General features: G+C 37.1%; 1 protein-coding gene and 1 pseudogene across 2 annotated transcripts; both read right to left on the bottom strand.

The window, feature by feature from the left end:
- Positions 1-5: 5 nt before the first annotated feature.
- On the bottom strand, positions 6-24,816 carry LOC146465406 (adhesion G protein-coupled receptor L2-like; annotated as a pseudogene). The gene is made up of 15 exons (XR_014868316.1): positions 24,739-24,816; positions 19,455-19,490; positions 13,720-13,938; positions 13,049-13,210; positions 11,235-11,537; positions 10,548-10,646; positions 8,820-8,914; positions 7,043-7,327; positions 5,699-5,848; positions 4,741-5,001; positions 3,963-4,155; positions 2,439-2,641; positions 1,750-1,906; positions 579-715; positions 6-269 (listed from the first exon to the last, which is right to left on the bottom strand). The product of XR_014868316.1 is annotated as an adhesion G protein-coupled receptor L2-like (transcript).
- LOC146465407 (uncharacterized) lies at positions 19,775-20,726 on the bottom strand. The gene has a single exon (XM_085128775.1). It carries the CDS (start codon positions 20,724-20,726, stop codon positions 19,995-19,997), a length of 732 nt encoding a protein of 243 aa, XP_084984901.1. The 3' UTR covers positions 19,775-19,994.
- Positions 24,817-26,235: the final 1,419 nt, after the last annotated feature.

The following is a 26,235-nucleotide window of genomic DNA, read 5'->3' as shown; positions in this document are numbered from 1 at the left end:
TGCAATTATCTCACCTGTCTGTTAAAAGCGCAGTGAAATATGAAGATCATCAACCCCTGAAGAGAATTACAGATGGCGAATATGTACTTGAAGACGATAGTTTCTGAACTGAAGCTCAGGAGACCAAACAGCCACGTGATACCAAGCAAAGGAAGGACGACCGCGGAGGCCTTGACTCCAGCTCTAACTTTTGCAGTCTGTGCCTTGGCCTGCATAGATACTGTTCCCATCATTTTAAAAATCACCAGAACAAATACCTTGATATTTATCTAGAGCGAAGAAACGGCACAGTTACCAGCTAAGAAATTTCCCGTCTATTACCAAGGACCCAAGTTCTATAATTTGCTTGACAATGAAATTGTCAACTCAAGTTCTATTTTTACTCTTAAGACTAAAACTATTACTTTCTTTCTTTCTATGATGATTAAGGGGTATATCAGACTTATCTTATCAATCTGGCTAGTCTAATTGAGTGGACATTGGTTTTATGCCTCCGTAGATTTAGGATGGGAAAAAATCTGACAAAACGGTAGATGTCGGGAAGTTTCTAGAGGGAAAGGAATTTTCAACTTACTAACCAAAATAATAAGTAGTGCTGGTCCAATAAATCCCCAAATGAGTCCACTCTTTACATCAAGCCAACAAGCTTCTTTGTTACCGTAACCGTTTGTTTGAGTAATAGCCAGTGAGATGGCAACTACTATGGCTGGGAAACCTGCAACATAATTATAATAAAGACAATAATGGCAGTCTTTGATATTGCTCCTCATTATCGTAACACATAAAACAGCAAAATTTTAGAAAAAAAACTTCTAAATCAGCATTCTTGATTCCTATGGAATCAACGAACCCTTTTCATTCGATTAAATTTATTCTTGTTTTCCATTTTACCATGCTCCCACCAATAGAATACAAGCCACAAATTATTGGTTCGCTCCGACGAAGGGCTTACGCTCGAAACGTCAGTACTTGAATCTCTATGGTGTAGGCCAATTTAAAGTTAGTTATCAACTCCATTGATAGAACCAAATATACTCTTTTTCCTCCGTTGAACACCGTTGCCGTGTCATCCTGAACTTTAAGTTAGTCAAACGAAGTAAAAATACAGTAAAATTAATAAGACATAAGACGTCTCGATGAGAAGGGGAAGTAAACGAACACAATCTGGAAACTGACACAAAATTATAGATTTGAAAGGTCTCAAGTTGCAAGAACAATTTTGTTTATAAAGTAATACTAGTTTACGAAAAGGCTGTTAACTAAAACAAAACATTTTTCTTGGGAACGATTTGTTTTGCCTAGTTTTCTTTTTCCTGCCTTTTTCCTAGTAGTTTTTGGCATTTCTTAACCCTAAGTTGACGGCCATCTTGGATCAGCCATCTTGGATTTCTGGATTTCCCCAAAACTTCGAATACGCCGAAATTGAACGAAAAGTAATCAGAACCAAATGGCTTAGAACGTTAATGTTACGAAAAAAAAAAAAAAAAGAAAAGAAAAACGCCGGTCAAAATTGGTTATCATGGCAACATCAAAGTCAATGACTTATACCAATGACCAAGTTTCAAGTTTCAGGCCGTTTGGTCAAATTTTGAAAAAGATATTTAGATTCAAAGTCGAAACGGACAGAATCGCCCCCTCCCCTACCCTCCCCCAAAAAAGGATCCGGTCTGGATAGGGTTAAACAAGATTCCATTGTCATTTAGAGCTATTTAAATTTAAAACTGAGAGCACAGTATTAAGCACGCTCACCCCATCCGAACATGTAGAAGTATTTGACTTTGTCCTGGGCACCGCCTCCCAACACTTTCACGATTAAGATGTAATGCAGCACACCCTCACACAGCATCCACGAAAACAAGGCCAATAAAAAGTAATGTAGTAAGACCGCTACAATTGGGCAAGCCACCTGAGAATCACAAAAAGTAACCAAATTAAAGCAATTTTACATGGCATCAATTGCAATACGCCCTAACCGGCAAAACGAGGGCGCTTGTTTTGACCTGCAACGTAACCAGGCCTAAGGGTTAAATCTAAGCACGGCAGGTTTATTTACGATTAAAATCAACTTTGAATGATGAATATTGTCTTGTTTATGACCAAAATAAAACCTGGGAAATAATATCACTGATTCAATCCGAGATCAATTAATCGCCTTTGACGTCTTTGAAACAAAGCGTGGTACTAGTGCTACTGAAGGTCGTGGACGAGAGCCGGTAGAGAAGTGGCCAAATTTTTCCAATTTTCCCCTAGATCGGGAGCAATCCAATGTCAACAGCAACAGCTATCTCACAGGTGAGCATTTTTAGTTTATCTGTCGTTTTATTTTGTTAATATCCAGAAATTTTCCAGCTTGACAGTTTAAACGGTCTTTCAGTTGTTTCCTTAGTATGACTAAAGATATGCTGTAAAAGTGATACTGCATAAATAATCAAACACACCTTATCTCTTGCTGATCCTTCGAATATAACAAGTGCACAAACAAATGCGATGGCAGCGCACAAGTTAAGCAGTACTTTAGCTCTTGGACCCTTTAAAGCTCTCCAGAAAAACACAGTTACAGCCATAGTTATAAAAATAGCAATCAATGAAAAGGAACAGCCAACTGTTGAGATGATTTCCAAGGCTTTCTTATGAGATTTTCCTCTCTTGAGAGAAGAAAAAAATCAATGGTTAGCTAGAATTTAGCTTGACGTAAATTAAATCCTGCTGCTTATTGCTTTATAATTATATATGTACAAAGTGCAAAATACGTGAAAATTTAAGAAAGATAACAGTATCTCCATTCTTAGGGTCACAGTCAACAATGATCGGTCACAATGGAACTTTACAAATTGCCGGAAATTGTCAACATATATATCGTTGTACATCTTGTCTTTCAATGTCGTTGGCAAACCTCCGATCGTAGCACATATAGCTATTTCTATTAACGTTGCCAAAAAGCCTTCATTCCTTTTTCACTGCGTACTGTGAGTCATGTTTTGAAGAGAAAATGGCAAAAGAAATGAATCACGGGCACATTGCTCATGAGGAAGATTTTCAAAAGCAAGACAGTGGAAATTCAAGTCTTCTTCTACCGTGCTTGATTGCACTTTCAAGAAAAGCAAGCTCTTCATTTCCACAATTTGTCTTTCCCGCATTTTTTTTCTGCCATTTTGGTAAGCAATAACCGCTGACTACAAAAGTGTCATGTTCACTTTGCAATTAAGTTCGACCCAATTAGGTTCGACATTTGAATCAACTGCCGAACTTAATTATTTGGGTCGACCCAAACTGGCATTAGGTTCGGCACATGAAAATTTGACGTTTGATATTTTCACCCATCCAGTGGCACTGGAAGCCGTGAAATTACACCCAGATTACAAACACAGTAACAGATACCCATACTGTCTTGTCGCATATAAGTTCGATCGGGTTTAAAAATCCGACAACGTTAATCGAAGTAGCTATATACATAAGAGTGTTATAAGCGCTGCCTTTATGTTTTATTTTTTTAAACATGAAGTTTTCAGGTCATTGTTGCTATAACCTAGCTCTTGTTCTGTTTCTTTATTAACTTTATTTTAGTTTTCTTCTTAATTGTTCTGTTTGTTTGTTTGTTTGTTTATTTGTTTCTTTTTAAAAACCGTAGTTGTGCCAGATTGCAACAATCTTGAGACAAAACCAGTTGAGGAAAATGTAAATTGTTCGCATGGATTTCCATCTTCCTTGAAGAAAAAAACCCCGACAAGAGAGAAGTAAACCTCCACTCCCTCCTCCACTTACTCAATGTTGCTTTAAAGGTGGGAGCAGCCTTTTATTCAGCCGCGAAAGAACACTGATAAGGGGGAGGGGGTGGGGGCTGAGTTGTTGATGTATGAATGTACGGGTGAAATTGTTGGGTGCGCAAAGAGTTTCTCCAGGGTTTTGTCCGCGATCGTAGCATCCAAAAGCAAAGTTCATTTGTTCTGTACAATCTCGTGGACTTACGGCTAGGCCATATGGATCCACGAGTGCCGCAAAGACAGTCAGGTGATCACATTCACATGTTGTCACATCCACGTTGGATTCACCAATAACAAGCCTACAGCGGCTAGTTTTCCACATCGCAGACTCCCCTGGCCGCCAGAACACACATTTTTCTTGGGGCGGAACTCCAAATGATACACTGCTCTTAAGCTAAATATAGAAATAAATAAGCAAATAAATATATAAATAAATAATTATACTTAACTTTTTTTTAATTTTAACGTTTCTTTAAATTCCATAAATTTTATTCAACGTTCACTCAGTTCTGTCAATATAGTATTTTCTTGTGTATTTTATAAACTGTGGAAATAAGTAGGTTTGCTCATCAGCTCATAGGTTACGCTGGCCGCCCTATGAAGTTGTTTGCACAAATGCTTTTGTAAGTTTTATACTGCATGATAATAATAGGGCAATAAAGTACGTGTCCTTCATTCACGTAAGGTACATAAAACGCAAGAAAAAGCTGTAGTATTTACCAAAAGGCCAATTCGTCCACTACCATGCTAAAATATTTCATATCTAACGCTATTTTTTCGTCCTTTTTTTGCAAATTTTGGCAAATTTTGGCAAATTTTTGATGTGGCTTTTTACAAACGTTTTATTTCAAAGATCAAAATTCATCACTTCGTAATGTGTCATGCTGTACTCCGATTTCTACAAATTGTAAGGAAGCACGTCATCTTTAACGTCATTTTAACTTCAAATTAAAAATGTTACAGTTCTTAATTGCAATACCTTTTTGTTTTCTAATACAACCTTGACCGGTTTGCTTAAGACATCTGGGGGCTTGGGGTCAACAGTGGACGAGGCTATAGTTGTATTTGCCGAGAGAGGCTGGTCATCTTCTTTCTCATTCTCATTTGGAATCAGTAAAACATCGTTTAATGTCAGATAAATTAGAGTTACGACGAGGGATTCTTGAGCTGAACTGAACGCTTGGGGAGGCAAATATATGGAACTTTTCTTGAATGAGACTTCCAAGCCATTAACTCGTATCTGAAAGGTAAACAAATAAACGAACAAAATAATAAACACCATAGATGAATAAAGAAATAAACGAGAACTGACAATGAGGGGCAATTTTCTTATGAGTTCGCAAAAGCTCCTGCCTAGGCGATACCGGACAAAGATGGCAACTTAGCTATCTGCTGAACTGCGATCTCTGGTGATGAGCCCCTTTTTATGTTATATTTTTAAAAATAATAGATGTTATTGACGACAACAGTGTAGCGTGGAATTAGAAAAGCATATCAGAACATGTGAAAAGTAACCAAAAGCATTATTTCTAATACGTGACATTAGGGCTAAGCCGTTTTTATGTAGAAACCAGCTGGTTTCTACTCCAAGGCAGTATATCCATTCTCCGAAGATAGGTTCTATTGTACACTCTTTTGTTACCTTTGGCTATTTTGTTAGATTCCTAATTTATTGCACGTTTGTTATTTGTCTTTGTTCATCATTACATTATAAATTCAAATGTAACTTCATATTAATTCTACTTTCAACTGAAGATAGTCGTTGCACGACCGAAACATGTCTTGTAAACTCAAAATTGTTGCTAGTCCGCTTCTTTCCAGATCTTTAGGGTCAGAGTTCCTTTTCGGTTATTGTTGTTACTGATTGCGGCAAGATGTGGAGGATCTTGTTAGTTTTCTTTTCTCGGCCGAGTATCATCAAGAAGGCTTGCTCATACCGGACTGTTTTGATCAACGCGGTCAATCCTCATCACAAGGTTCTTTGTTTTAACAACTTCAGGTTTTGTCGTTTCATTAAAGGTAGCAGCGACGCCCAGTCCATAATCATCCATTGCTTTCACTAACGTTTGACTTCTGCCTTCACCAGCCTAGAGAAAACGCAAGTGACACGAGATTTTTAAACCCCTGTAAAGAACATACTAGAACAAATTCGAACACCAAATCTGAACAACGTAAGCAGGATGATGTGGCTTAATGTGAAAGCTGACGACCTTTCAAATGGTAACTTCCCAAGCCATCTATTCTGTTTAGCTATTTTGAAATCATAAGATTGGCAACTAGGGAATAATCTTCTAGTTTCCCCTCGGACAAATTTGTCTGCTGAAATAAGTTGTTAAAAGGCACAGCTCGGGTAATTTTCGTTTATCTAGAAAACATCTATCCGGTAAACTAGGGTTCTTTTTCAGGTTAAATTCCAACTGCTTGGATGACGTTGTCAATTGAAAGGCTTTTGTGGGGCTTCGCCTAAGTGTTGGTGTAACCTAGTAACGCATTCATTTTGTGACGATAATTTTCGTTGATAAGAACGACTCTAGCGTGACCTTTATTTGCTGGTAAAAGAAAGCCAACAAACAAACAAACAATAGTATCAACCTGCACAAGGGATTTGACTACTTCCCTTTGTGCTTTACTAATGTTGGAGCTTGGAGGTTTGCCATTACTCTTGTAATTGTCTGCAAGCGTGGTCTGTACCTGGAATTTTCGAAGATGCTACATGGACATCCCAACTGTTTATAGTAATGGATTTTTTTAACTTTCAGCCAAGATACGATTTGAAAGATTCAACGTGTTTTTCTTCTGGGCCCAGTTGTTCGAAGCCTGATTAAGCTAATCCTGGATTAACGGGAACTTTGATTCCAGCTTCATTAGAAACCAATAAAAATTCTTGAAAAAGATTTTTGTCCCTCAGTTTTGACTTAGACTTTTCTTTACCATTATCTTAAAATTATCTTTTAAAAACATTTTTTACGAGTGGGATGAAAACCTCGATTAATGTTAATCGGCTTTCGAACAACCGGGTCCTGATCTCTCTTCTTATTCCGACCACTTTTTAAACTGGCAATGTTGTTCATGGTTACATGCGTCGTGTTAATGCAAATCGTTTCTTCATTTTTGACATTAATCTAACGTAAATTAAACCAACCCAGGTTAGCTGGGTATTTTCCGGTAAAAAGATAAATAACATTTCACTCGTCGCAATTCCATGACCACGAAACCATGACAACTGGGTAGAAAAATTTACAACTGCCAGGTACAATACCAGCGGAAGATACTGCACGTACTTTTTCGAGTTCCTTCCAAGTTTTGCTATTCGTTGATTCCAACAAATTACTGGCTACTTGTGCGAAACTGTTCAAATGTTCTGTCGAACTCACGGTTCCGTGGTTACCATTATATTCAGCTATTTTACGAAGTATGTCTACGGCCATGGCCAAGTCTTTCCCGTAGATCTGCGGTGGCCTTGTAGTTCTGTTGCTTGTTTGCTGGTAGGCGGATGCGTTTACCAGTTGTGAAAGCACTTGTTGAACTTTGAGGTCTGACTGATTACCTTTCATGATAGCTTTCATCTAAAACAAGCACAAGAAAATAGAAATAAGGACAAGCGTTAGCAAGTGCAGAGAGTAGGTTATGAAAGTGGCAACGGTAGCGATAGTGGTAGTGATGATGGACCGCATGAGTAATCGAACGGTTGTTTGTTCCTCATGGCACCCAGAAAACAATTTTTTTCGCATAACTGGCAAATTGAACAAAATTTGGCCTTTTTACAAGCATGAAGCAAACAAACGAATATTCGCTTCTATCGAATGACTGGAGCTGAAGTGCTTTAATTTACACGTAATGCATTTAAAGTTGAAAATTAACATTAGCTTTGTAATATATCAAACACGAGACACAGTGTTTCATCACATATCAAACACCAAGAAGAGAGTTGAAAATACGACATGTAGCGGAGTATTTTTGACGAACTTCGAGGTTTTTAATATTGTGATGAAACACTGTAACGAGCACTGTTTGATATAACTTCTCAAGCTAACTGATTTTGAAGGGGAAATTAAGGATGCAAAATCGAGGAGTTTTTCATCAGACATCCAAAACCGTCACGGTCCATGATTTCCTTTGTCTTTGGCTTTTGAATTATTAATGAGTTGAATTAAAATTCTTAAACTCATTAATAATTCGTCAAGACAAACCAAAGCAAACCACTACCGTGAAGGAGGTTTAGAAATGTGATCTTAATTATCATAAAATTTTGTGAACTTTTGCTTCGAACTTCTCCAAGAATTACCAATAGTTTGAGAAGCTATATCAAACACTCGAAAGAATGTTTCCTCCTATTGCCAAACACCTCGAAGTTGGTTTAAAAAACTCGGCTACGCCTCCTACTTCTCGGTGTTTGCAAATCGGAGGAAACACTCTCCCTCGTGTTTGATATATTATTTCAAATTTTTTCCGCCAATTCGCCAATACTTTGGAATAATATTTCATTGATCATTAGACCTAACGCGTTGCCATGGCAGCAACATTTTTGTTTGGAGAGTTTGCTTTTTCGCGATAAATCATTTTACCCTTGTGACTTCTATCATTCTTATTAGAGTTTCTTTATCAGTTTGATTTCTTTTGTCTTTCTGAGGTGTTTGAGAAATCGAGAATGGAAGAATGGTGGAGCCAAGCTGGCAGATGTGGAGAGTCACTTTCCACCTCATATCGTAACATAAAACATGATCTTCAGAAACAGTTTTAGGTGTACTACACAACTCGAAGGTTCATTTTTATAGCTGTCAGAAAGTGGAAAGAACAATAGATAACAAGCTAGAGGTAAAAGAACGTCGGGAACTGAGTAATTGGCTTTTGGTGCAAGAAAACAACAGTATCAACCACAATCACAACCTATGTGAAAACATGGGAAGAAACAAAAACGTGCATGGTCATAGCGCGCTGAACATGGATCCTTTACGTTTTAATTTCAACGTTTCTATAGAAAGTATTGTTGCTTTAATCAGTTGAGTGCGGTCGCTAGCATGCAAAGCTTGAACCTACGTTTCTAGTGTAATTACGTACTTCGTAATTCAGCTTGTTGAATTCAGGTGAACTGCAATCTGTAAAGTTTGCCTTATTCCACAGTCCATCCTCAGAACATTCTCGTGACGCGGTTCCTGTGAAGAAAATAAAAAATGTAATTGTAAACTGAAGCGAAAGAAATCTAGACAGACGCTGTATTATACTTTGAATAAGCTGGGTCGAAAGTGGTTGTGCATCCAAAGATGGTATCGCTTTGGGGACACCTTAAGCGTGCGCACTAAGTCAATTCTGCCAGCTAAATGCACAAAAGTTTGCAGGAGCACGAAAACTTAATTTAGAACTCTGTGTCTTGTCTGATCATGAGAACATTTCCTTGTAAGGGAAGTTCACCGAAAATGTCATGTTATCCCAATTATCGAAAGCTTTTACTTTAAGAAAGTGTTGATTTATGACCGCTCACTAGGATAGGACAGTTTTTTGTGATACGTAAAAGTGGAAACTTGACGTGTACAGTTAGCTTGCATGTGGAATTCAGCGCGCAGTTAAGATGTCTCTGTTACCCCAATGGTCCTAGTTGAACGTGCGCCCACTCTCACCCCAGGTAGCCACTCATTTTCAAAGTGAGATGTTGCCGTTCTTGTTGATATTGCCACTTGTACTGCCACTACTACCACTACTACTACTACTACTACTACTACTACTACTACTACTACTACTACTACTACTACTACTACTACTACTACTACTACTACTACTACTACTACTACTACTACTACTACTGCTGCTGCTGCTGCTGCTGCTGCTGCTGCTGCTGCTGCTGCTGCTACTACTACTACTACTATTACCACCACTACTACTGCTGCTGCTGCTGCTGCTGCTGCTGCTGCTGCTGCTGCTGCTGCTGCTGCTGCTGCTGCTGCTGCTGCTGCTACTACTACTACTACTACTACTACTACTACGAAATTTAGTGAAGTTTATAATAAGTAATCATAAACTTATCATTGAACTAGGTCGGTTTCAGAGAGATCATATACCAAGGGAAAGCAGATTATGCCAATTGTGCAAATCAAATCAAGTGGAAAATGAATCTCATTTCTTGTTTCAATGTAGCAGATACTCTTTTCAGAGGGAGACTTTCTTAAATCGAGTCAATGAGATAATACCATTCATTTCCTCTTGTACAGATATACGTGATACATTGTTATTATCAAATAAAAGTGATTTAACTTAGGACAATATTACTGTTACCCTTGTTTTATTAATAATTACTTAGCTTTTGCAATACTGTAAAATCTGCGGTCATGCAAAAAAGCGATTTACTACTACTACTACTACTACTACTACTACTACTACTACTACTACTACTACTACTACTACTACTACTACTACTACTACTACTACTACTACTACTACTACTACTACTACTGGCTAGTAGGCAAGGATACACTCCCTATTTTCAAGTTGGACCCATGACCCATAGCGACTCAAACTATAAGTTATGTTTCTATGTTCCCATTTTGTCATTAAGAACTTCTCTGTTTCTCACAAACTTTAGTTTTGTACAAATTACGGGCGGATAAGTAATTTTTGCTCCAGTATGTCTAAACTACACTTTTGGCGATACGATTGGCATTCCATACCACGAGCAAGGCTCTGGAATAAAGATATTCCTGGGATACATTAGGAGGAATGCCAGGTAGATCACCAGGTAGGTGTCATAAAGGCAAAACTAATATATAAAAAAAGACATGTTCGATTACGGCTTACCGCTGGCTCCATTTGGACACGATTTTAAATCGGTTACTCCTCTAGAAGTAATTGACCATGACACCCCTTCTGAACTCTCTTCTGGGCACAATGGAGTATCTATGACAAAAACCATGTACTGACTTTAACGCTGGGGGCGTGTAGGAGTATTTTGTTGGTTTGGCTATGTGACGATGGTTTAAAGCTAGTTTCGTCATCGTACCATGCTAAATCGTTACTCCGCATTTTCTCTCTTTCCACTTGCCAACATCCTCCCCTTGCCTCACCCCCGCCAAAAAATAAATTAATTAATCAATAAACAGAAAGACACAATATGAATGAATGAATGAATGAATGAATGAATGAATGAATGAATGAATGAATGAATGAATGACACACCCACTCAAAGGGTAGCTACAATATCAGAAAACGGCCACGTTATGTATGCCGCATAAAATGACTAGGAGTGTTACTTATAACTTTCCTCGATTGGCTGTTATAGTCGATCGAAAGGTTTAAGCCCCAGGTTTGCTAGTTGAGAAAGTATGGTGTTCGATTCAGTGTAGTTCCCTGTCTTAATTCCAGCTTCCGCTTCCTTGTCATGCTAGCAGGTAAAGATACTGTATAAACTAGCAAATATTAAACGTGCCGTGAGATAGTTAATTACTGAGTACAATTGCTGTGTACCGTTGCCAATGTCAAACTCACATTTTATCACAGTATAATCTGAAACTTTGTATGTTCTGACACCACGCAGCAGTACCTCCAGAACACAGGTGTAATTTCCTCAATCTTTGACAAGCAAAGGACGGAGTGTACCTTCAGGTACGTTCGGGACAGGACATCTCACACTTTGCACACGAAAGTCATCTTTAAACCATGAAATCCTCTTCAGCTCTGCAAGGGGGCCTTTGCCGTCGTTAGCTTGGGTCACGTTGCAAACAATAGTGACTTCATCGTCGCCGTTTAGAACGCCAAGCTTAGAGACAGACACTTTGGGGATTTCGCTTCCTAAAAAAAAAACAATGCATCTGAATTATAAGATTTGCTTTCTGCACGTCGCTCGTCCACAGAAACAAATAAATAACAGAACCTGTGGAGTAAATATATACTATTTATTATTATAGCAGAGTTCTCAAATGGATGCTTAAATCAGTTAAAAAGCTGCACAGGGTACACAACGTAACCAGTGAGCCTTGGAGTTAACAAAAATATATAAATAATAATAAAAGATATTTAAAATATATAAAAATTATCTGTATCTCTTCATCTACTACAACGCAAATAATAATAATAATTACATTTCGATCGTCTCTCAGTTCACGTATAATCATAAAAAAGGTCTCAGTTGGTTGCCGACATCAACAAAAATGAAGCTAGACGCAATGAAACAATTACCAAAAAAAAACCGGATCCAAACTTGGCCTTAAATCATTGCCATTAGATAATGCAGTCATCATTATCATTGGTTAATCCAGTCAATTATTATTATTATTATTATTATTATTATTATTATTATTATTGTTATTATTATTTGTCAGTCATATATCTTGAAATCTTTTATCCGCAGTGAAATTATTTGATATTTCATACAGACATTGCTCTCCGATTTAGTTTACATAGTGACTTTTAGGATGAAAGAATGTTATCGTTCAATCTTTCTAAGATTGGTAAGCAAGCTATCTTTTCCGCTTTTCCCTTAACTGCGCTTCATCTGGGTAAAATTTAAATGAGAAACAACAACAATAAAGCAAATCTTTTTTACAATTAGCATTTTGCATATCAGGCAAGTGTTCACACTCTGCTGCCTTTGCATTGTTGTAGTGTGTTTTATTCTTCATTGTTCTTGAGAACGAAAATTTCGGTTACCCACATAAAATTATTTCCCTTCGTACGAACAACGTGAGAAAGAAAGAAAATTAACCATGTTCGGGTGTAATAGCAGTCGCACAATCACGGAAAATAGACAGATGTAGCGTAGATGTATGAAATATATTTGATTATTTGTTGCCAATGCGTTTTCAAAATTACCTTGAGAAACCGTCCCCCATTTTAGAAAAGGAACTTTTATTCCAGGCAACACTAACGCTTTGTGTAAGTCTTGCTAAATCCATTGTAATATGAAGTTCATTTTACTTGCAAAAAGAAGGACATTTAGAAATTCCCTTTAAGTGTCTTACCCAAGAGTTGCCTGACTACAGTCACTCTGATTTACGGAGGCAAAACGTACCACAAAAAAGAATAGCAACAATAACAATAAGTGGGTCTTTACAAATCCTTTTTTTTTTTATCGCGCAGGAAAAGTTACCGGAAGTTTCCAGAAACGGACCCCTGGCACTTATTTAAGGCCATCTGAATATATTGAAGGTTAAGTGTACAAAAAATAAGAGCACGAACGTCAGGAAACAATAGCGTACAAACTGGTGTTGGGATGTTTAAACATTCAAGGACCAGTTAGTACATTAAGTATTACATACATATGGTGATAAGATGTCACGATGCTGGCAAAAAAGGTAACTTACGTCTAATGACATTGACTGCAAAGCCCCGCTTCTTCTCTTCAGGGTCAGCAACTGCATAGGCGTGACATTCGTACCTTCCCAGTGGACCAATCCAACCATCATCATCAACCGTTACATTTCGAATGTGCAAGGTGACGAAAAGCTTTGATAAGTTCTTGCCACCTGAAAATGTAAGTACTTGCTTCTGGAAATGATAGTAATGGTAATATGGCCCACTGTTCAAAATAATGCACGATAGTCAGCCGCGAAAGAACGTCGTAAGAATAAATAAGGTACTTAAAAACATCTGAAACATTTATGTAACAAATGAACACTGTTTTTACTCTGAAAAAAAGAAGCAATATTGTAAAATACTGTTATACTTATGTTTCCGCTACATCATTAAGCAAACGCAAAATGAACGCGTATTTCTCCTTATTTCCTTAGAGAAAACACAGACGAAATTGTAAAACACTTTGCCACGACCCACGTCCTGTCACTCAGCATCTCACTCACTCAAACTGACGATTTATAACGCTTCTTTAACTTTTCAAGAGGTACAGTCTTAGAAAGTCTGCCAAAGCGTGAAAATCCAACAGAACGTGCAGAAACAAATTCCTCACTCTGGTAACACAACGACCACAGCACACTTAGGCATAAAATGAAGATGTTAATCAAATACAACTACCTACCGTGATGATTCACCTCCTCTATTCGACTTGTAAAGTGGATGTTGTCGTTAGCTTTTAAGCTTGTGTAGATAGAAAAATTGTTTTTTCTCAAAAACTCTATTCTTTCAGGAGTTTTCATTCCAGATGAGTCAAAAGCTACGCAGGTAACCTTGGCTGAAGTGAACTCAACGGGATAGATGTTTTCTGGATACGGCTCAATGATACCGAAATTTTCACCGACTGAAAAACAAGAAAAAGAACAAAGCAGTGGTTCATTCGATGAATTACATGATGCCGGTTACAGAATTGTATTACTTTCTTTAAACAGCGCTGCAAGTTTTGAGGTTACAAGATTCTTCGATTGTTTTCCTCTAGGCAACGTTCCAAATTCCAACACCCTAAAGACTTAATAAAGTGATTCATTTATCTATTTTTCTCCAAAATACTTATTAATGGAGACAATGAGTCTAAAAAGCAGAAAGACGAAATAGTTACAAACATTAACATTAAATTTATTTAATGGCAAACAACTTTTTTAATGCCTCTAAAGACAACTATTAACTTGGAAATGCATAGTGTATAGAAACAGTACTCGTGTAAAAAAACACGCAAACCCAACTACCACACAGTGCAGTCTTCATAATATGAGAAGTAATAAGAAGCACCAACTCTAAATAAGCAACTCTTTGTTTAACATTAAGGACTATGCTACGCTATAAGAAGTATCTTTAAGCAACAACGCGACCGTCCACTTGAAAGCCAATATGGCGGATGTTCACGTTTTTCATCAAATCTGCGGTGAAATTGTTGAATTGAATCAAAGCACCTCTTCAACTTCGTAAAATGCTCCTAGAGCACAAGCGCTTTTGCCAAATGGAATAAAAAGTCTTAGGCCCGGTTCATACGTCGAACTTTACATGAGCCGAACCTAATACCTATTAAGGTTGACCCAAATAATTAAGTTCGGCAGTTGATTCAGACGTCGAACCTAATTGAGGTCGAACTTAATTAAAGCTCAAGTGAGAAAGTAGATTTTCGTGGTCAGCGGCTGTTGTTTTTTCTCAACAAGATTAAAATGGCGGGAAAGATTAGTTCTGACATGGAAAAGCTTGTTTGGTAAAATTGAATTGGGGGTGGTCAATAGTTTATTTAGTTTTAGTTTTTATTGATATTTCTTATAATTCTTTATAGTTATTATATTTTTATATAAAATTTTTAAATTCGTGTAAAGCTCTTTTGAGTTAATGTTAAAATTATAAATTATTATTATTATTATTATTATTATTATTATTGTTATTATTATTATTATTATTATTATTATTATTATTATTATTATTATTATTATTAAAATAATGAAGACAGGCCAAACACGGCCTCTATTGGTCGAGATAGGAAGAATATGACCTTCAATACTAATTTGCTCTTACGAGTACGTCTTTCAAAGATCTCCCTTTTCTGTACAGAAGTAGGGAGGGGTCTTTATAGGTCTCTCTTAGTAGAGGCTGATTTTCTATCAAGTGCCATTTACTCATCTGAATGGTTTTACGGCAAAATGTTTGTGCACGTTTTTTGTTTGTTTTGTAGTGCTGACATTCTCTGAAATTGACTTCTGAGAGAGTTTTATCTATAAGGTTATCGAGGTAACCTCTGTAGCGTAATCTCTGTTTGAATAGAGTAATGTTTTCTTCAAATGTTGTTTTTGAAGATTTTGTTCTGAGAAGTCTTGACGCTTCGCCTTTGATACAGCCTGTATTGGGAAGTTTCTGTCGGTTTGAAGTGCGTGTGCACATCAAGAATATATTCTTTTCTTAAAATCGTTCGCATCTAAGACAAGTATATTTAGTTGTTTCTAAACAAAAAGAACAAGCACGTTCCTCTTTTCCCGCCATCTTGTTCAGAATGAAGTCCTTTGCGCATGCCAAGTCGATGGAACGCGCAGACCTCTGGGATAGATATAATTTATATAATTTATACGTAATGTATGCATTTGGTTCGGCACATGTAAAGTTCGACGTATGAATCGAAGTCGATCTTTGGCCGTTCTATTCGACTGGCGCAGTCGAATAGAACGGTGGGTCGACCCAAATACAAATCTGTCGATCCTAACTGATTCATACGTCGATCTTTACATGCGCCGAACCAAATTATTAGGTTCGGCTCATGTAAAGTTCGACGTATGAACCGGGCCTTAACTCTTCTTCCTTTTTCTACGGCACCTATTAAATAAATAGAGGATGTAACAAGGCGCGCGGAAATACGAAATTTCTCTTCGACTGTTGAAAAATATTTCATAAGTGAGCGCAGCGAAGGAGTAAAATATTTTTCAGCATGAGAGAGAAATTTCGTATCTCCAAGCGGCCATGTAATGTTTTGTTAATTATATAAACACGAATGAAATTTTATATCGATAAACCTCCTCCCTATTAGTATGCGGTGTTTTACCAGCTGATAAAACGCTCCTCATTAGTATGAGTTTTTTTTGTCGTATGCTAATTTCCAACGTTCTTTAAAGCAAAACTGTAATCAATCAATCAATCAATCAATCAATCAATCAACAACTTTATTTAAGTCTCAAATCTTAATAGCCGAGCACAAGTGCCCTACTAATTGGGGAGACAAAAAAAATATAAAGTAAAAGCTATTCAACTGAGATTAAGTAAAGTTAAGAAAACCTAACAATTAATTATCATTAATTAACACCTAAAAAATTATTTATTTGACAATCAGCTAGTTGTGAACTCTATTGACACACGCTTTTCCAGGAATGCTTTTGAAGCCGTTCAAAAAACTCGCGCCCCGTGGCTTTGAACCCGATAAAACACTCCTGCTTGTTTTTTTTAAAATTAAGTAGAACAGCGTGTCACACTGAACTAAAAAAGGAAAGAAGTACACGGCCTTTAAGGCGTGAACGAAATACAAATTCCTTCTTTTACAATGTAATAATGGGCTATTCTAAAATAATAGCTTATAGAATTTTAGATTTCGGAAAAAAGCCAGCTGTAAGCAACAACATGCCTAATAGTTGCTCTCAATTTATGTCCAATGTATAAAGACGAAGAGCGAGAAAAACGTTCAATGCCGAAAATTATGGAGCTCGCCAAAACAACGCACTTTATAAGATATAATAGCAAATATTAAAAGCAAAAGTAAGCGTAAAGGTGTCTCAAAGTCATTTCATAGCTGACTTACTGTTCAACTCACTGTTCATAAGTTCGAGATCAATTTTCTTGGATGCTTCCATTGTCTGACCCAATGCACATCACTCAGCGAAACGTTTTCTTCGGAGGTTTAGATTCGGGAGATTCGGGGTTACCCATTGCACTTTGTGACAAATCCATATTGCTGTTAAACACCCCTCCTGTAACTGTATTGCCATAAAACATCGTTTGGAGGTAGTTTTCATGCACTCACGAAGTCGATGAGTTTGATGCAAGTTGATAGTGGTGAAAAGGTGGTGCGCCGACCGAAAGTGAACCGCTTCTCGCTCTTCATCTGAAACTTCACGATTTTCCATTTTGTTGCCCTCGTAGGCTGCTGTAGTTGTTTATTGACTGGAGGTTTTTGTGGCCGGTAATCTGTACTATTTGATTTGGTGGAACGCCATTATCCTGTATTTTTTGCACGAGTCTTTTTCTCCCGGCGTGGTTTGTTTTTCGGGGAATTCCCCCCGCTTCTGACGTCTTTTAAGATATTCTTCAGTTTATTTACTTTAAACCATGTACGGTCGTTCTGCTGTCCCTGAACAGACGATTTGAAGTGGTTGACCGTCAGATAAAATGGAGCGTCTGGTTCCAAAATGGAGTGAGGACGTTTATCTATACTGGATTGCGCTCGGCTGCAATCTCTTTGTTTTCATACATTCTCGGTTTCACGGGCTGACATTCCGTGAGTTGTCGCCCTATCTGCTCTTAGGTTGTGTCTCTGAATAAACAAGATGTTCTTTGGCCTGACTATCAGTCTCCAAAACAACATCCCCCAACGCCGTTGTTCTGTGCAACCTCTGTGACCCCAGTGTGTGACATTACAGTATTCAGCCACACAGTGTTCAGTAGCGATTATGGAGAACTTGTTCCCAATACTTTTCTTTCAAAGAGAATATCAATTTCTTCGTCTGAGAGAGCAGTAGTTGCATTCAGTTTATTTCCTCGGCTTTGTTTTTTCAGTTCTTTTTCCTTTGATTTCAATGCGTCTCTCAATCTCGTAAACTCGGAATCAAAAAAAGCCTTTTCCTATATTCGTGCCTTGTAAGATAACGGTCAACGCTTGATAAGATTTCTCTGAGAGAAGACGGCTTATAAAAATTATGAAGTCACTGAGGTATAACTGTACATTCAGCTCTTCTGGTGGGATTTTCTCTAATTCTCTCTCTTCTTTTCGAACCTCGCGGAGCAATTTTAGAACCATTTTGAGGTCATACATGGTGTTTTTCTTTGTATTTTCGTTCTCTTGTTGACCAATATGCTTGTCAACATCATCTCCGGACACATCAGTAAATCAGCATTTAGAATTGTCCTCGATATCGAGAATATTTAGATTCCAGTTGGGTTCTTCGGCCATTCCGAAGTTGTGTCGAGACTACTTTGACGAAAGCGCCGCTGGAAAAGGTGCGATTTATTATGTAACCAAAGCAATGGTGATCTTTTCATATGTGAAGATTTGTTTTCGTGCGAAAGCTCACCTGGTATTTCATTGATTTTTATGTAATAAATGATAAATGCTTGAAAAACTCATTACCATTGGGAAAAAAATCAGAAAATACACTCATAAAGAGCTTAAAAGAGGGAATCTGATCATTGCATGCTCATCAAATGAAGATAAGTGTTTGGTCTGATCAACGTAGTTGATTGCGTACTTTGACCACCGGTGGCCAACATGAACACATCAACTGGTGACCGGTTAATGACATATTTTTTGTATTTATTCATTTATTTATTTTAGTTTTTAAGATTATCGAGGCGAACCGGTTTGCAAACAGTGTACTCGCGCTACGTAGCACTGTCACTCTCTAGTAAATTTGCTTACCAAGAAAACCGTGCGTAAACGTCAGAAAAAGAAGCTAAACTAACGATAAAACAGACTTCGAATATATCATTGGAGCAATCAATTGAAAAAATAAACTGTAATATTTTATTGCAAGTAGCACAGAAATAAACTAAGCAACAATCTTTGAAAACTTCGCACAAACAAGCGAATAAATGTTCTGCGTAAGTATTGTTTTGATGAAAATGAAATCACACTTTAATTTTACATTCGCTTTTAACGAACGTTTTTTGCAAAGACTTTCAGTGAAAAATACTCACACATCTTACTCTTTGCCGTTATATACTATTGTTTTAAGTATTTCTGTTTGTTCTCTGTCAAGAGACACTAATAAATGCTAAAATTAGTAATGTATGCGAGAAAAACGTGAAAGTAGTTTATGTCAACGAAGACGTTTGTTTGACTATTTTAGCTAAGAATCAAATATTCTTAACAAAATGGGACGAGATTGGAAAATAAAACTCCAAGGGAAATAATGAACTTGAACCGAAAAACTGAACTCAAAAGACTGCTCTGAAGTTAGCAGGATTGAGTTAAACGGCGCATCATTACTGCAATAAAAACAATATATTGCATATATATTGCATATATACGCATATATAATAAGAGGGAAATACAAGAATAAGACGAAAAGCGAATATAACGTTTAATTAACAATAGTTAGTTATTTTAATATAATTATTTCATCATTTTTGTTCTACGAGTGCAGCTCATACCTAGCTTGGGTACTGTAGTAGGAAGAGGAGTAGGAGCTGAAAAAAAAAAGAGAAGTATTTCAACGTTTTCAGATTGTTTCTCTTAAAGTGATGAATTTACAATGCTTGTTCATTTCTAAGATATGTAGTTCCCTTTCAATACTTCAGAGAAATGGCAGAAATGCACCACCCCATCCCACAATTAAGTGGAAACTTACATGCTTTCGTAAAATAATAATAATAATAATAATAATAATAATAATAATAATAATAATAATAGTAATTTATTAATAATAATAAAAATACTTTATTAGTAGAAAAAAAAAAAAAAACAACAAATACAGAAAGGTGATTAAAATATCGGTATCGGAAAAAAAAAAAACGCTTCATAATTCTGCAGTTCATGCTAAGAATATCCATACAAAAACTTTTCGAAGACGTCGATCGATCAATAATATATACAAAGTTAAAAATCTTCAAAAAAAAAAACAACAACAACAAATGGAAGGCTACCAAGAAAAATAAGAAAAAATAAGAAATAAAGTTATGTCTTCAATGTTTTTAACGAATATTTGCATGTCCTTTCTCGATGTCAAAGTCAATGTCCGTCAATTCTAGATGGACCCTCCTTGTAGCTCGCGAACCTCTCAAGCATAGAAATGCTGATCTCAGCAACGCAAAGGACACCCTTGCCTTGATCCATGACATAGTAGTCGCAGAGCTTTCGCCCTTCTTTGTAGCAACTAACTCAGCAAGCCTACTATGGTATCGCTTGCATTCCACCGCCATTCCACCTGTCATGCTAAAAACTAATGGCGTGAATGTGGCTTGCTCGACTTCCAAAATTCGGCTAGCATACTTACGCTTCTTTTCCGTTTCATGTTGCCTGTAAATCTGCTTAAGATCCATATCCCTGCAGGAGTCAGCATTTGGGTGGCAAATTCTAACATCAAAGAAAGCCGACCTCTGTCTCTCCCAGAACCCCCTTGCCACAATATCGAGAGCGGTGTTGGCTCCCCTATTGAGCTCTTCTCCTGTGATGTCTTGTAAAACTGGTTCAGTTTCAACGCCATTACACACCATGCGAAGCATTTCCGCCTCCAGATCTCTCAGTTCATTATGGCGTTGGATGACAAAACCGCCCCTTTCACATATCATAGCGTGATCCACATTGAAGTGGTCCCCGCAAACACAAACAGAGGGCATATCAGGAACTTCCCAGTCGTACCTGAGTTTCACAGCATCACGAAATTTACTCTTGTTTAAGTCAAAGTTCATATCTCTAATTGGCATAACATCAAGAGCCAACTAGAGGCACCTTTCTGGGTGGCAAGGTTCACAGCTCTCAGAGTTTTTCCAGAAGCCGAGCACTTCACCTGATCAAGTCTTTCCTTCAGATACTGATTCTTCACTTGGCACATCTCCCGTTGTACAGCGTTTATTTTATTTTCGTCTGGTGGCTTGTGCACCTGTGATTTTATTTGTTGGACTAATGGACCAGGGATGTTAACTGATGCTACATACTCTGAGGCTGCTACCTGACTCGGATTTGTTAGGCCCATGCCTCCCATTCTCACCGGCAGCGCATGCAGCTCCCGCTCAGCTTGTGTACAGTGGTGCCCTGTAATGGACGGTATGAGGACATCAGCTATTGCTGTCAGAGTCCTCATAAAGTACGTCCAGCGATGTTTTAATCCAAACGCGAACGCGGCGTAGCAAGCCTGGGGCTGCGACAGAGCAAACTCAGCCAATATTGTCACCTGCCCCACCCATTCCTGAACTTTACCGTTGACGTACTGCTCCTGCTTCACCCAGGTGATTCCGACCTTCTGTGGTGATGTTTATAATAATAATAATAATAATAATAATAATAATAATAATAATAATAATAATAATAATAATATTAATAATATTAATAATAACTACAACAACAACAACGGAAAAAGCACCACTAACAACAACAGCCTATGAGTTGGCTGCTCCATTATCGTTTTAAGGTGTTTTCAGACAGTTTTTTAGGGAACATACGCCACCTGTTCTACATGTCTTAAAACAGTCTTTTCCGACACTAATTGATATAAAAGTTATTACTTTTAGACAGAATTTTACTATGATATCTTTTTGTCTATTTTATTGACAGATAGAGTGTACTAAAATAAGCAAGTCCGTATCGTTGAATTCAAATAAATTGGGAAGAAATTTAATCCTGAGTATTTGCATAGTAATCATAAAATGAACCGTACATTTTTATGACAAACGACTTCAAAACTGTTAAAATGTGCCCTGACTTTGATGCTTGAGGTCAAGAAAGTTTGTTGAATTTCAAGTTTGTGACCTCGAGAACGATTTTTATTTCTCTGGAATTCTCCAAGTTAAAATCTTTAGGTAACTTTTGAATTTGCGCTCTTTGGAAAAAATATCGGGAACAGCTCAGTGGGTTTTTTAATGGCATTCACCTCTCATATACTTGATGATGTGGTAAATTGCATTCCAAACCTTCATTAAAGTTGATTTTCTCGAACGCGTTCGACAATTTAGACATGCTTCAGTGGCATTTGAACTGAAAAACACAATCAGGAGTGGTAATCAGACGTCGTCTATTTATTGTTTGCAGCTAGAATGACCATCAGGCGGCGCCGATTGAAAGTTCTCCTCGTACGTACCGGCTATTGGAAACTGCGAAACAATATATAGATTTCAAACCACGCATACTAATTTTCGGTCTCACCCGCGTAAGGTTGAGCCTTCAAGAGCGGCTTCCTGTAAGGATCGAGAATTCGCCATCAACGACCAATTTGGCGAATCGCTCATATTTGGACCACAAATAGCCTTTGGTGAACTATTTTCAAAAATCATATTTAAAAGTTCCAGCGACTTTTTAATTTTGAGAGATTCGCAAAAGTTTGAAAATGCGGTTTTTCGTCCAACTGAAGGTTCAAAATAAGGTGGGCGAACGAAGCACTGCCAAATGCTTAAAATAACTTTAACTTCGGAGTTTATGTTTTCTCGAAAATATGAGTACTTAGATGAAAATAGTGCAAAATAATTGTGGCCTTTGCTGCTACTACAAACAACTCAATATTTTTGAGAAATTGAAGACATTGAGCGGAAAACATAGGATAAATATGGTCACGTGGTCATTTCTGACTTTTGCCGTTAGCCGCAATCGAGTTTCCAATCTTTCTATGTCTCGCAACTCCAAACCATTGGGGTAGGTACTGACATTATCTAAACCACACATTTTACTCAATTACGTCAAACTTAATAACATCTAAACTAAATCAAGCCAAAATACTGTTCGAAACGATTAATGTGGGCGAGACTGGAATTTATATTTCTGAGTGGCAAAGGAACGTAGATTTTTTTTTGTGTAAGAACTTTTCTCCCAAACTGACACCTACGTAGAAATCTTTTTAAATCTATGTAGGTTTTATTTTCTTGTCATAAATTGCGGGTACAGAGGTTTCGCTTTTCTTTTTAAAATTGGCCATCGTCCCGAAACTCTGAAAAAATATAATGCCCATCCGTAGATTCATATAGCAAGGGGAGAGGCGGGCGATGAGGGGGGCTTCAGACCCCCCTCCAACTCCTCCAGAATTTTTGGAAGTGTAAAAAACAATGTCAAAAAATAACTAATTAAAAAAAAAAAAAAAGATAATGTGCAACAAAGCCGCACTTTGACCGCATTTTCAATTTTGCAAATCTCTCAAAATTAGAAAGTCGTTGGAGCTTTTAAATATGATTTTTGAAGAAAGTTCACCAAAGGGTATTTTTGGACCGAATATGAGCGATTCGCAAAATGATCGCTGACGCCGAAACCTCGATCCTAACAGGCAACCGCTCTTAATAAAACAGAGTTAATTGCTGAACCTGTAATACCCACTGCTACTTTTCTACGCAAAACTCACGAAACATTTCGTATGAATTAATCTGACTGTATTATAATTCCTTGTCAATTTGTAAGGCAAACTATTCCGTCGGCTGATAAGGCTCTACGTGGCATTAAGTGAATTTTAATGAAGCTTTGACATCAAATTTTTTACATTCTCAAGCATCACTTATTTAGGTATTAAAAAAATTGAACTTTTGTCAGATTTCTGCAAAGGGGTACCAATTCAAAAATTGAAAGGAAATTTAACGTTCGATTCTTTTACTTCAGCTATATACAAATAATTGGTTGAAAGAGTTTTGCGATTTATTTTATTTCAAACATGTAGCATTTATATACCAGCACGTCATCAATCCACCATGGAAATAGTTTGCGAGATAATTTACAAGTCTTATTAGCCTCAATTGCCTCGAAGTTACTAAGGTGGACACTGTTTTTAATATGTCAGCACACGTCATCAAACTCCGTTAATCTGTCAGTGTTCATATAACTTGATGTTGTTATGGCAATGAAATTAGGACCATAAGGTTTTGCAGAAATGGTAATATTCCTATTTTTAATGAAGAAACAATCTCTCCTACTGTACATTTTTTTTGTTTTTGGCTTTGTTTTTATCTTTCTTTGTACCATTTCAGTGTTTTTCTACTGGTTTTGTATATTCTTCCGTCAATTTTAGCGTTTTCTGCGCTTTTAGGGAAATCCAGAAATCCAAGATGGCGGGTCCAAAATGGACACCATTTACAAATCATGACCTGACCTTCGCAGTCGCGAGTTACGGAGAAGGGACTGAATCCGGCCTCACCTGGACCCAGAAGATTATAGAAGAAAATAGACTGATAAAATTAATATCAATTAAGAGGGAATTTACAATTAGTTTGAAATAAAAAAAATTGACACGAACGAAAGGGTTTAGTTTGCAGATGAAGGAAATCAACGTAAGCACAGGTCTTATATTTTTTCCGAACTTAAGAAACATTGATGATCCCAAAGACATTTCGTCGATCGCAAATACACTGAAGCGAAAACTGAGAAGGATAATTGTTATAGCAATAGTCAACCTGAAAAATTCCAGGCGAGTTATTTAAAGTATGAAATATGCTAAATTTGAATGAGTGAAACTGAAACCCTTACTTTTCTTTGGTCTAAAAGATGACTACGCTCAAACGAATTGAGCGATTTTATTCTAGTTCGTGTTAATTTCATCGTGCATTTATTTCCAATAAAAAGACAGCGCTAATTTGTAAATATTTTTCATGTAAATTTTAGTTTCACTTGCAATTGCAAGGCCTGATCTTGGCTTTTTAGTTAGTACGTCTAAGAAACAATGACAAATTCTGAATTTCATTTGGACAGGACGGGTCTCAAAACGCAAGATGTAATTTCACTGAAATCAATAACCTTAAATCAATATCTTACCCTGAGTACTTTTTTGTGCGTTGATGATGAACCTTAATGCAAGGACGGAAGAAATCATTACAAGGCAGACTTTCTCCATCGCAGATATAACGTCAAATAAGAAGTGTGCCTGTTTTCCGCTGATAATGAGAGTAAACTACAAAATGTCCAACGGTAATTTATTTTTATATTGGCAGCAGTTATGGTACAACAGTTCCGCTTTCTGGGGCGTACATTTAATTAAGATCCATTACGCGAAACACGCAATGACTTATGTGGTAATTATCTACCTTTCTAAGGAAGACACGCTGTCGTATGAACAACACTAAGAATGAGCAAAATAAATTAGTTAAAAGACGAAGGAAGTTGGTACGAAAGCGATTTCTTTCAGATGGAGATCTTTGGCTAAGGATTACTGAATCCAGAATTAATATAAATGAAGAAAGATATTTTGATCGCGTTCCAAGAACGATAAGGAGATATCTCTGAAGAAGTAGTTAACTTTTTAAATTGATTCGACAGTGGTGACGTAGGCGCTCTTAAATGAGTGCGTTACCTTAAATACTAGTATAGCAGTAATATAATAGGTTCCAACATTAAGTGAAGAAGGCGACAAGGAAAAAGAATATTGTTCGTTAATTTTTTTGTTAAATCTTTTTAAATAATCCCGCAGAAAGCCTAGTAAAAAAGATTACACTGGTGACTAATGAGCTCTATTCGCTTCATGACCTTTTTCTCTCTGATAATTGTGTTAGTGGCTATCTAATGCTTGCCCATTATCGTGATAGACACCACCTGGTATAAAAAACTGAAACTGAATTCATTAATTAGACGGATCCATAATTTGAAGTCCGTTAGCCTGTTTTTGTCGGAGGTCAACTGATATTTATAGTGTTGCTCTGGTTAAGAAAAGTAATGAAAAAGGTGCTGTTTTTGCTCCCGTGAAACTGTTACGACTGCAAGTTTGGTAGCCGGGAACTCTTCGTGATGTAATTATTCACCGCGGGACCTGAGATGCATTAATATGTTGACAATATAAAGCTACACCTGTTTATGGCTTACCTTATCTCCGTTGAGGAAAAAATAAACCTACATTGAAGATGTTTTCTTTTTAATTTTTCGTACATTCTTATTCTTTAAACAAGGGAATCTGTATTTTTTACTAACGGTTTCACTTTTACTGACGGTTTCACTCAATGACAAAGTTCCCAGATCGTTTGCGCAAGTTCATTAATGGCCCCGCAAGCGATTTTATTTTTATCCGCAGGAAAATATAAGCTACAGGAATAATAGTGCGTAGAAGTCATCAAAATCTGGTCTGTGTAACCATTTTCAGCAAAACTAGAGACGCAATATTAATATTACACCGTATCCTAAAAGGCTAATATTTACTCCGGCTGTCGTAGCGCTAATGGAGTTGACTTCATCTTGTATTTTAAAATGAAACTTGGAGCCATCTTTTCTAAATTTTGTTTGAATACAGAACCTGGTATTGAAAGATGTTAATGAATCCGATTC

Source organism: Pavona decussata, unplaced genomic scaffold, assembly GCF_977016875.1.
Source record: "Pavona decussata unplaced genomic scaffold, jaPavDecu1.1 SCAFFOLD_156, whole genome shotgun sequence".
Taxonomy (NCBI): Eukaryota; Metazoa; Cnidaria; class Anthozoa; order Scleractinia; family Agariciidae; genus Pavona; species Pavona decussata.
This window is presented reverse-complemented; position numbering and strand designations above follow the sequence as displayed.